The 12509-nt window shown below is 32.1% G+C and overlaps 1 protein-coding gene across 1 annotated transcript in view; it reads right to left on the reverse strand.

Annotated features, from left to right (window-relative positions):
* Positions 1-11462, reverse strand: part of LOC137388361 (calcium-activated chloride channel regulator 1-like) — a 48209-nt gene extending 36747 nt beyond the window's left edge. The window contains exons 1-3 of the mRNA XM_068074847.1: positions 11277-11462; positions 10464-10580; positions 4194-4371 (exon numbers count right to left, since the gene is read on the reverse strand). Coding sequence (XP_067930948.1) covers positions 4194-4371; positions 10464-10580; positions 11277-11462 — 481 coding nt within the window. The remainder of the gene's footprint in view (positions 1-4193; positions 4372-10463; positions 10581-11276) is intronic.
* Positions 11463-12509: the final 1047 nt, after the last annotated feature.

The raw sequence follows: 12509 nt of genomic DNA on the forward strand, positions 1-12509 counted from the left end.
GAGGGAGAGCGAGGAGGAGAGGGGGGAGAGAGGGAGAGAATGGGAGAGAGAGGGAGAGCGAGGAGGAGAGGGGGGGAGAGGGGGAGAGGGGGAGGGGAGAGAGGGGGAGAGGGAGAGAGAGAGGGAGGGAGAGAAGGGGAGAGAGAGGGAGAGCGAGGAGGAGAGGGGGGGGGGAGAGAGAGAGAGAGGGAGAGAGGGAGAGGAGGGAGAGGGAGGGAGAGAAGGAGAGAGCGAGGAGGAGAGGGGGGGGGAAGAGAGAGAGGGAGAGAGAGGGAAAGAGAGGGAGAGAGGGAGGGAGAGAGAGAGGGGGAGAGAGAGGGAGAGGGGGAAGAGGGAGGGAGAGAGGGGAGAGAGAGGAGAGAGAGAGAGGGGAGAGAGGGGGGAGAGAGGGGAAAGAGGGAAAGATGGAGAGAGGGAGATGTAACTGCATATTTGGAGTTGTTTTACAGTATGAAAGCCAACTCTCAATAAACCTTATGCTGCACGTGACTCTGTTACTGTAGGCGGGTAATGCAGCTAGTAATGTATAATATTAGTACACAAATCGACAAATTTTAAATTCGAGAGAATATATTTTTGTTACCGTGTGGCGGAAAAAATAAAAAGAAGCATTGGGTTTCATAGAGTTAGACAAAATATATTTCATGACAGGGGCATCGAAATCCGTGGGCGCAAAGCTCAAATAACACTTAATTTAACAAGTGCATATGGTAAATGGTAAATGAAAAGGCTGATGGTTATAGCTCAGTGGTTAGGCGCATTGTTTGAAGCTTATGGTTTCATCTCCATGAGTTCAAAACCAGCATGCCCCTAAGTTATAATTTCAAAATTTTAATAACTATAGCTAGACTCGCACTCGCACTCTTACTCACATACACACTTACACTCACACACGCGCATGCGCTTGTGCAAACACCCGCACGCAAATGCACACACAAACACACACACAAAACACACACAGACTGAGATTTATATATATATATATAAATATACTAGCTGTACTACCTAGTATTGCTCGGATAATAAAAAAGTCTTTGGACAAAACTCTGATTTGTGTTTATCATATAAAAAATTTGCTATTTTGCTTCTCAATCTACATATCATGAGAAAAGTGTTTTGTGTAGTTGAAATAAAATAAAAGAGAAAATAAAAGCAACTGTAAAGGCTTTTAAATTTTGTGAAACAACTGTAACTTTCAAACTTCCTATCAAGAGCAAAACTCTTTTGTGCAGGTCAAAAAAATAAAAATAATAAAACAACTATAAAAGGGTTAAAATGTAAATGTAAAATAATTAGCAAGTAATAGCTAAATTAAGTTTGTCTTGCGATGATTACAATAAAAGATGTGTTAGTAATGATACAATTAATACGAACTGAGAAAACAAAATAAAAATTCTGAATATGTTGAATTAATAATAACAATTCTTGCATAGAAGTGTGTGTATAAAAGATTTTACTGTTCCAGCAGAAGCTATACATCAAAACTTTGAAAATGACGGTACAGGTACCTCTCCATACTAGTACAGATGTCAAAATGAGATATTGTACTTTCTTCGTCTGTCCGAACGAAGAAAGAATGTTGAGGCTCTTCCTACAGGTATAATACACTGTTTGCGTAAAAAATGATTGGCTTTGACTGTGGATATACCATTTAAACTTTACGAAAAAAACCAAAAGTAGATGTTCAAGAAAACACAAAAAAGCATCCTGTTTCATAGAGTTAATAGATTTCATAGAGTTTCAAATAATACGTCATTCAGCGTGTGCATACGCTTTACGGTATATGATAATGTCTTTGATTAATACGCCTTGTATAGCTCAGTGGCAAAGCGCCTAGATGTTAAACTTGCAATCGAAATTTTTGTGAGTTTAGGTCCATCATAATGCGGAATTTTAAATTCCAAGATTTTAATAGTTATAGCTGGACATACACAGGCACAGACATACATACAGACACAAACATTTACAGATCAGAAACAGACATACATGTATCAAAAACAATATTCAGATAGATATAAAAAAATATATAGGCCTATATATATTTCTCAAAGTTTGTCTGTGTACCCATGGCTGTGTTTGTTCAGTTATAGGTATTAAAATTTTAATACAAGGAATTCCTATGGTGGAGGGTTTGAACTCGGAATCTCCGTTTGCCAGTCCTATCCCTTACCAATTGAGCCACCTAATAAGTTCATTAGGTGATATATGCCATTATATATAGGTGCAAATACTTTACCGCTCTCCATGATGTTGTGCCATAACATCATGGAGAGTGGTTAGTCAAGTAGTTACATGTAGCTCCTATTAATAAGATTAATCAAATTATCCATTGGCAATGTGCCAGACTAATGGCAAGTGGCAGGCAACTACATTACCTCTCATTAGTTATAAGCATATTATTTTCTCATTTTTTACTACCCATGCAACCTAGTATACATATATGTATGTATATACAAATGTATATATCTATATATATATATATCTCAAAGTCCGTGTGTCTGTGTCAATGTTCATCAGAAATCCGGCTACAGATCTTAAAATATTGAAATAAATATTACGTACTGATGAGGATTTGATCGCGCACCAAGTCGTTCACAGGTCTTACGTCTAGCCCACTGGAATATGGAAGTCGAAGTTGCTGTCTAACCAATATAAGGCATTATATGAGAGTTATACCTAACTGCTTTATGTATGACGCGGGTCATAGCATGACGTCACGAGAAGCTGTTCGCTCACACTATTAAACTGCCTAATGGTCCTAATAGCAAAACTTACACTACTTCTCAATGTTTATAAGACAAAAAACTTTTCCCACGATATGTAGTTTGAAAGTTAGAATGGCAAATGTTGTTATACATGTATGTTAAATACAAATCAATTTTCTGTCCAAATACTCTTTTATTACACGGGCAACGCCGGGTGGCACAGCTAGTATATATATATGTATATATATATATATATATATATATATATATATATATATATATATATATATAAATAATACTACATGTAATGCATGACACGCACTACATTTAATGCAGAAATATGAGTCGAGTGTCTAGAATAGCTAAATAAATCTTTACCATAAAAATTATTCACAACAGTATAGCATACCTGTAAAACTATTTTAACACAGCTCTAAAATAATACAGATTTATAGATTTGCACTATTTTAGCTAAAAATTAATATATATTTTTAGTTTTCATCTTTACATTTCCAACATGAATTTTCTTTAAATGCTGTACATATAACAGAAAGTTGACAAGTCAAGCTGCTTTTGTGTAAAAAAAGGAGCAAAGAAAAAAGTCTCAAAATTTTATGGTAGCATAATTTTTACAATTGCTTACTAAACTTGCAAAGAAATATTTCCTAGAAGTTATTTGATGAATTCAAAATTTATTATTACTGTAACGGAAAAGAATGCAGTATAAAAAAATTTGTGCATTTAGACTTTCTGCATGAAAACCATTTAAGTAAAGCTCTAAAATACTAGACTACTTTTGAGGGTGCAGACAGAAATATCTGTATTTCTAAAAAAGTTCTTTAAATTATCTTACCAGTAGTGTTGAAGGTAAGTTTAAAAACGTTTTGTCAGTCAATACCTGTTTGGGCTTCCATAAATGTAATTCTAAAAATTTTTCTGTATTTTATCTTTCGTATTGTTGTGACAAGTCTAGGTGATGAACCTATGGTATTTTTATTTATATTTTTGATGTCCTGATGTACTGACATCACCTTAAGGACTAAACATGGCGGAGTCTAAAACTTTGTGCCTTTCAAAACTGATAGTTGTGGTACGGCCACTCTCGGTTCTCTGATGTTATCAAGCCTATAGGTGTAAGTTTTCAATAAGGTTTCTTGGTACATAGCAACTTTGAATACCTAATCACTGTGTTTGTGTAATACTCTGCAGCAACAAACTTGACAATGCATTATTTATATAAATATAAGTATATGTATATGTCCATGTATATATATATATAAGTATATATATATACATATATATATACATGGACCTATATACCATATATACATGGACATATATATAAAATTTATATTACACAATTGTTTAACCTTTAGTACAAAATGGGTTAAACCGGGGAAAATTAAACATTGGCATGTTTTATTACAATGAAGATGCTGGGCAGATTTTTCATTGCTCAACATAACTAATTTAATTTGTGCCACCGACCTGGTCTGTATTTTTTGTCATCTCTAGACTTAGCTGTCAAGTATTCAGGAGTAAAGTGAATATAGTCTCCTTCTTCTTGACAGCGCCCAGGTTGAAGAGTGTACGGTTCATCTCCATAGGCTACGTTAGCTTCAGCTACAACTACTCGTGCTCTGTCTATAGTTTCTCCTGACATTGCCTGGTTGTTTAAACATGTAAATACAAACCGTGAGACAATGAATCAATTTCATCAGGTTTCATATAGCATGATCTTTTGATGCTGCCCAGAAGCATGTATCAGAAGCTGTTGCTAGACTTCAGAAACACAAGCATAATCGTTTTTTTGTATTGGCTGTATGATAAATATATGAAACCTAGTATGATAGGTGCAGCTTTCCAATGCTTATGAGGCAGGAAGCTGCAGAAGAAAATATTGTTAAACAACTTAAAACTTATATCTTATTTATCAATGTTTAAAATTTCATTTTTATATAATGACAATAATGTATTTTGGTAATAAATAATAAAACTTTATTACTTTTCATGACAAGAGCTCAATACAAAATATTGAAACTATAATATCAAAATAATTACCCAAATTAGTTGAAAGCCCAAATTTTTTAATTTAAAAGCGTGTAAAATTGGTCATTTCGGTCTATAACCCTACTTCAACTAGTAGAAAAAGTCTCTAACAAAGAGCTTTTTGATGAAGTTACAATGCTGTCTGAAAAAGAACTCTTGATTTTTACTGTGACAATAAGTAATTAATAATCTTTCTTTAAAAATGTTCAACTGTTTACAATTATTACAAAATAAATTATCAACGGTTGAATTTCATTTGGCAACTATTTAAAGGTTGACTTGCAACAAAATTCACATTACAGTTATTTGGTATCAAAAGATTTACCATGTCTTACTCTGTTGTGTTGTAGGTGTCAAATATGTGAAAATGCGATTACAAGCTCTTAAAAGCTCAAAAACGAAAAGTCGTCGTAGATTGGAATCCGTTTATTTCTCTGACGTAGCCATGACAGTTTGAATATTGTCTTGTAACGTGATGTTTTTACGTGAATTGAAAGGCCAATAAAAAGCTCAATATAAACTTATTGTAGCACTAGTTTATGACAAACACTTCGGGTTTTACCGAAAACCCCGTACCAAATATAGATGCTCGCTACTTTACAGGTTTGTTTCGGCTTGAACTAATCGTTCAGTTGTAATCTGATAATGTGACCCAAAACTTCGAAAATAATTTTTGCAGCACTTTTTGATTATCACAGGTGACCAACAGGCTCATGATGATTATCAGACAATGATATGTACTCCTTTGAGCTAAGGTTAAAAAGTTCAACAATTTTTTACGGTGAGGAATAAGATATATCAGTGCTAAAAGTGACAGCATTACAATGACGATAAAACAGGCGCGTAAGAACATTAGACATGGTTTTATTGAATGCGTGAAGTGTATTTGTGAAAATATTTCGACGAATAAGGTTGCATGAAATTATAAACAGAAACCATCTACCACAGCTACGTCACATTTGAGCCGTTTTGGAAAGAGAATCCAAACTACGGCGGTCTCGTGTGGCTGCGATTAACTGTTCGTTTTTATGCTTTTAAGAGCTTGTAATCACATTTCTACATATTTTGCACCTACCACACAAAAGAGTAAGACATGGTGAATCTTTCGATATCAAATAACTGTAATGTGAATTTTGTTGCAAACAACTTTTAACATATCCCTTACAAACCAATATTCGTAAAAAAGTATTTATGTTAGTATTTGGTGTCAACAATATCTTTATTCTGAAATCAAATAATAAGTTGTATAAAGCTGGCATATAAAGTAGCTTGTTGCACTTCATTAAATCATAATTAGAGTAAAAAAATATTTTTGCAGTGCATATGTATTTTTTTACCTTTTTGTGTCACCTTTATCTTGTAAAATTTAGTTACTAGCTCATTTCCTATGGTTAAGCTTGCAAAAGATTTTTGAATATAGATAATTTTGTAACTGGTTTATTGTGACCATAAGTTTTGGGTTAGAGAAAAGAGTTGCCTTAAGCGTTAAAATTGCTGGAAATGTGATTTTTAAACTGTTAGCGATAGCTATTGTTTTAGATATACTCTGGAAGCTAAATAAGTTACAGGTATGAGACTTTACCAATAGTATCAATATGGTCTGACTAGCAATGAACATATCTAGGCATGCTGAAAAGAAAAGGCTAGATTTTTTCTTTAAAAAAATTAACTAAGATTATTCAGAAAAAGTACCTTAGTTATTACTTATTTATTAAAGTTTTGGTATCAGAGTTATAATATAGAATAAGAATGTTTACTGGCCACCCATAATACTAAATACACTTGATTGGAAAGCTTTTATAATTTAACACCATTATTACCTGCTGTTATTTACCCTAAAATATAAGGTCTTGATGTAAATGGACTAAAATAGTAATAGCAAAAAGTTTGCATGCCTTAGTTCATGTTTGACGAGTGAGATCTGTATTATGACTCTATTATCTGATGATGCCGATTGCATTAACTACATGTACTTGACTAGTTTGCTCCATATTTGGTTTACTACTAGAGTTGGTCATGATATAACAGTCATATAAACATGTATGTTAGCAGTGTGCCTTAGAATTATGTTAATGTTAGTGTTAAAACATGTTAATGTTAACATTAACATAATGTTAAAAAATAAGAATCAAGTGCAAAAATAGGTGTTGTTAAGGCGATTGTATGAATTTGAATGTACCCTAAAATTTAAGGTTAGTGTAAGCAACTGGCGTAGTAGACTATATAGAAAAAAGCCAAAGAGCCAACAGAGAGTCAAATCAATGAGACTGGCTTTTCTATATTTGCTGTGGGAGAATAAAAGTGAGTGAGAAAATTGCTATTTTTAAAATAAGCCGCACAGATAAGCCAAGTTACAACATTAGATTGACTACATTTTGCGTAAGTTTAACAATTCTCGTAGATATGATTTGAGAAGTATGTTTCTCTGATAAAAATAATGTTTCTCATTTCATGATACAAATTTGGAAACATTCAAAAACACGAAATAATTTTTTCTGTAGTAGCATTTATTGCTTTAATTGGACAATAGTTTTTCTCTGATTCCAATATGCATAACTATAGTTTCTTTAGCTAAATTTCAATGGGTTTAAGACAATAAAAGTTTTCTCATATTTTAAAATTAACTACTAGCTTAAATGAGTTACTTTTAATTTACTTGCGAATTAAGACATAATGGTGCGGCACATTTTTTAAAGATTGATTAATAGCTGGAAATCTGACATCGGCTCTTAACATAGTTGTTACAGAGATGTAATACCTCACATTTAACTATTGATCCATGAAGCTGCCTTTGAATGACACACATTAAATAAGCTTGATTTTTAACATGGCAACATTTTTAAAACTTTAAAATAATTTTTCATTTGATTAAACCGGCCAGTTTAAAATATTTTTTTACAAAAATAGATATTTAGCGCTTAAAATGAATTTTCAGACAGTTTAATAATAGTAGCAAAAAAAATTTACATTTACTCACTGCAATCAAGATGCAGTATCTACTTGGTGGCTGTTCAGCTGTAGACACTTTTGCTCAAAAATCTTTTTTTAACTATTATTTTTTGCAAAACTGATATTATCAACTTTCTGAAATCTTCTTAAAGTTTGTTACTATTATATAATATTATATAATATTATATCATTATTATTATAAATCTACCAGATTTGACATGAATTGTAATTTTACTTTGAAATTTGTACAAATGTAAGAACCGAACTGTGTAAGAAAGTGTGATGTTAGAACTCAATCTTATACTTTTTGTACGAGTAATTGGAGCATTCTAATTAATAGATATTTACTGCTTTTTTATTTCTTATTTATATTAAATATACAAATGAATGTAGAGGTTTTCTAGTGTTGAAAAAGTTTATGTATAGGTAAAACTGTAGAATGCTCAACTCTTTATCAGCCATTATTTACATCTGTATTACTTACACTAATTTTATGACAAACAATTAACAGCAACCAGAAACAAACATAAATACAATCCTGGATACCAAAGAACAGGTAACATTGTTGCTATATTCAGTAAAATGTTTATAGCCACATGTGTTAAGAGGAGCTATTTATAAGGATAAATTCCGTGAATATTATTTCTACAAATAATCAAAAACAAATAATAAGATAATAAACGATTTTACCACCAAATCATCATTTTTCTTATTCCGAGGCAAATCTAAATAGCACCCTTTGATATTTGGCTATTCAGTGCTAAGGCTATTAGTGTAATCAATCAACTTTGATTAGTTGTCTACTAACTAGTGATGAACAAAGTATGCAATAGTACAAACACCAGATATGTTCTCTTTGTTGCAGTAGTTATTGTTTGTTACAGTTGTACACCAGCCACACATTTTCAACATGATGAGACTATTCATGAAACTATGATTTTAGATAATAGAAGAAAATTTCCTAAAAGGTATATAATACGTTTACAGGCTTCTTTTTAAATTTACTTTTATTTGGAAAACATGATGCACATAAAAATTTTGTTTAGAGCGGCAGATCAAAAAACCAAAATAGTTCTTGTTTTTGCAATTTTGGGTTACATGACAACAATACTGCTCACTTTTTTGCATTAAATGATGTCACTAAAGTGAGTCGATATTACGAATATTTAAGTTGTTTGCAGAAAACATTGAGAAGATATTTATGAACCTGACTTTCACTTTTGAGTTTGATTAGCATTATTATTACCCATACTAGTATCCTGGTGATCTAGTCTGCAGAGGCAATGAGATGTACAAATGAAACTAAAATAATAACTATTTACCCAATTACATGTATTCCTATGGTGCAGAGAGGCAGATGATTGGTGCAGGTGATAGTGTGTTAATCTACTACGCTGAATGTTGTGGCCTTAAAGAATGCATGAAATGATCTTTTATTTTAGTATTGAGTTGAGTTTACCGATAAATTACTATTATTTTTTATCACATAGTAGATTATTGTCAGCCAGCATCTGTCCATACTTTCATTTGTCTGTTTGTCTTCTGTCACAAAAGAAAAAGAAAAAATAGCGGTGCACTTATTCTGAGGTTTCTGAAGATGGCTGACTAGCTCAGTTGGACAGAGCAACAGTTGTATAAGGCTAATGTATTCAACGCATGAGCATATTCTACGTAGTACCTCATGTTCTATATGGTATTAGCACGAGTTTTTCTACATGCTGCACATCTACTTGTTTACATGAACATCATTTTGTGATTGTGTGAAAAATGGAGAATTTAAAACTGCTGATATTGTAACACAAAAATGAATCGCACACACTGAGCTCAATCATTTCTGGTAGTTTAACATTGAGTAAAAAGTCACTTCTTATTTATGAAAAAGCTGTGAATCTTTTTAAAACAGTCTTAAATAAAGCTAATTTTAGATGGCCGTACTTATGAGAGATATTTTTTTATCAACAAATCAAATACATATCAATTATTTCCTATTCATCAATTACAAAGGCTTATGAACTATCATTTAGCTTATTTCTTATTTTTGGTGGAGATGGAATTAGAAAACTAACTGGTCATTAGCCATAGCATTAAAGTTATTCATCAAAGCCAATGAATAATAGTAGTTGTTGTTATGGACCACTTATCCTCAAAAATTAAATTTTTTTCAAGATTTTTATTGAAAATCATATATGCATTACTCACTACAATAAGAGGGGTGTTTGTCCAATTGTCTGTTTGCTGGTTTTTGTCTAAAACCACACTAGGAGCTTTAAGAAAAATGGGTATTTTGCAGAGGAGTAAAACTTGCATGTTCCAACCTTTAGACAGGCATGCTACCAAATGCACCACTCAATCATCTCGTTAAAACTAAGAATAATTGGGCATATAGTTATTACATCTGATGATTCCTTACGATGTACAGGACTGCTAGTCATGCTAATCTAATGGGGCTACTGCTATCATACTGGTGATAAATACTAATAGCCTAAATGAACTTTTTGTGCAAACCAGCTAATATTTTAGCTACAACAGGCTGTATGTAAACAGGCGGAAAGCTAACAAATAATTCTACACTCACAATGAGGCTTGCAGTTTGGTTTATACTATTAGCTTGTCACACACGATTACAAAGTTCTATAGCTTGTGAGGCTCACTGATGAGTAGCCATAAGGGTTGTTAGCATTCATAATATTAATATTTCCGACAGCACATGCTAAGTATGAACAAAAAATGTTTTGATTTAAATAAGTGAAGTTGTCTTACCTCCTCCCAGTCGCTGTTTGAAGCCCAAGTCTCAGGAACAACTATGGTTAAACTCTTGAAATAGAGTCTTTGATGTGTTGCAGTAAACAGAACTTCTGAAGCATTAGTGAAGTATTCCTAGAACAATGATTACATAATTAGAAGCAAAGATAGTAGGTAGACTAGCATAGTAATCTTATATCTGTATTTTTTATTGCTTTTGAAAAATAATTACAAAAAGTATTTGTTTGAGTAATGATGTATACAAAGCTGAAATAATAATTCTTTGTAAATAAAAATAGTAAGAACAAAGGATTAATTTTGATGAGCCTGATCTTGCACTTTTGTAAAAAAGAACAACTAAGCAGCCAAGTAAGTATATAATATTCTGTAAAAAAAATCTTTAAATTTTGATATAATCAGACCCATGCATGTAAATCACAATTATTTTGGCTGCAACAAATTGGCATCATATCATAATAGCAGAAATATACTTAACAGCTCAAGCATGACCATTTTCTACAGCTTGGCATTGCAAAATATTTAGTTCCAGCAAAAATTATACTTTTAAAAGTTTCCTTGGGATAGCTAAGAAGAGCAAGTTAACAGTCTGGAAACTAATCTTAGTTTTAGACTTTTGTGTTTTTGGAAACTAATCTGTGTACCCCTTACTAGCTGAATCTGTAATAATAATAGTTTAGATGTTCTATTTTACCAATTTCAATGTTTTAGAATTTATGTTGTCAACTAAGCAAATTGCTTTTTGCATCGTCAGTCGATTAAAACCACTAAATAACTTTTGAACCTATTTTGGTCAAATATTTGTGTTCAAACCTTTAGTTTGACAATGATTTCTTCATTCTCGGGAACATCTTCATCAATGGCAACAAGGATATTCATGTAGCCTCCATCTTCACTCAAGGCGATATCCTGTCTATCATTGCCAATGTTTGACGATGCCACTACGGTGACTAACAAGCAAATTCTTGTGAGCTTGCCAATAAGTTGTTGGGCTTTCATTTTCTTATTTTTGCATAGCTGTATTATACAATAATAACATGATAACAAGTAGTGTGGGATATATAGCACGAATACGTATAATTCAGACAACCAGTATAAACATCAACTAACATTTTAAACTTTTAAATTTATAGAGCGACTCATGAACTCACAGTGGCAGGTGACAAGTAAAAAATTGTTCGGTGAATACAGCTAAGAACTTTTATCAAAACATCTACCTACCCTAAAATATTAACAAAACTTCTATGAAAAAGAAAACAGCAAAATTATTTGCACATTTTTAGCGAGATTTATTTTTTCTGTTTACTACACCTATTTTGCTCACACACTTTCCTCCTTTGCTTACAAAATTGATATATTATAGATCATAATAGTCAACGGCAAATCCAAATATTTACACCATTTTTGGCAAATTAAATTTTATGTATACTGCTGAAGTATGTATTAAAATAGAAGCACATTACGACAACAGTATGTCACTTGGAACTAACTAGGTTTTTGTATGATTTTGTAACCTGATAGTATTGGAAAGCGCTTACTACTGTCAACTGTCTTTGTTCTAACAAAAGTCTTAATGAAAAATCCTCTATCTATACCAAATAATTCCCAAAATAAGGTTCTGTATGCACTTGGTAAACCTGTCATAATATAAATATTGTTCAATGATATATATTCTATTGATAGAATGGACCTTTTTTACCTTTAATATGTTTAAAAGTGAAACAATAATAATATGCTGATGAGATACATTTGAATCGTGTGAATACTTTGAGCACTCAGTACTTTTTAGCTAAGGATTTTTTTGTTCTAAGATTGTATAGTTAGGAATAATATTATTTTGCAAGCGAATGACAAAATTATTGAACCATTGATTACAACAAAAGTTCAAACTACTTTTATTAGAACTTTTCTTGACTAAATTATATATATTTATATAAATCTATTAATACATGCATACACCTACATCTATATAAATTTCAATGTTTGTCTTTTTGTCTTTTTGACCTGTGTATAGTTTTAGCAATTGAAATCTAGCAACCAAAAACT

The sequence above is a fragment of the Watersipora subatra genome, chromosome 2, assembly GCF_963576615.1.
Source record: "Watersipora subatra chromosome 2, tzWatSuba1.1, whole genome shotgun sequence".
Classification (NCBI taxonomy): Eukaryota; Metazoa; Bryozoa; class Gymnolaemata; order Cheilostomatida; family Watersiporidae; genus Watersipora; species Watersipora subatra.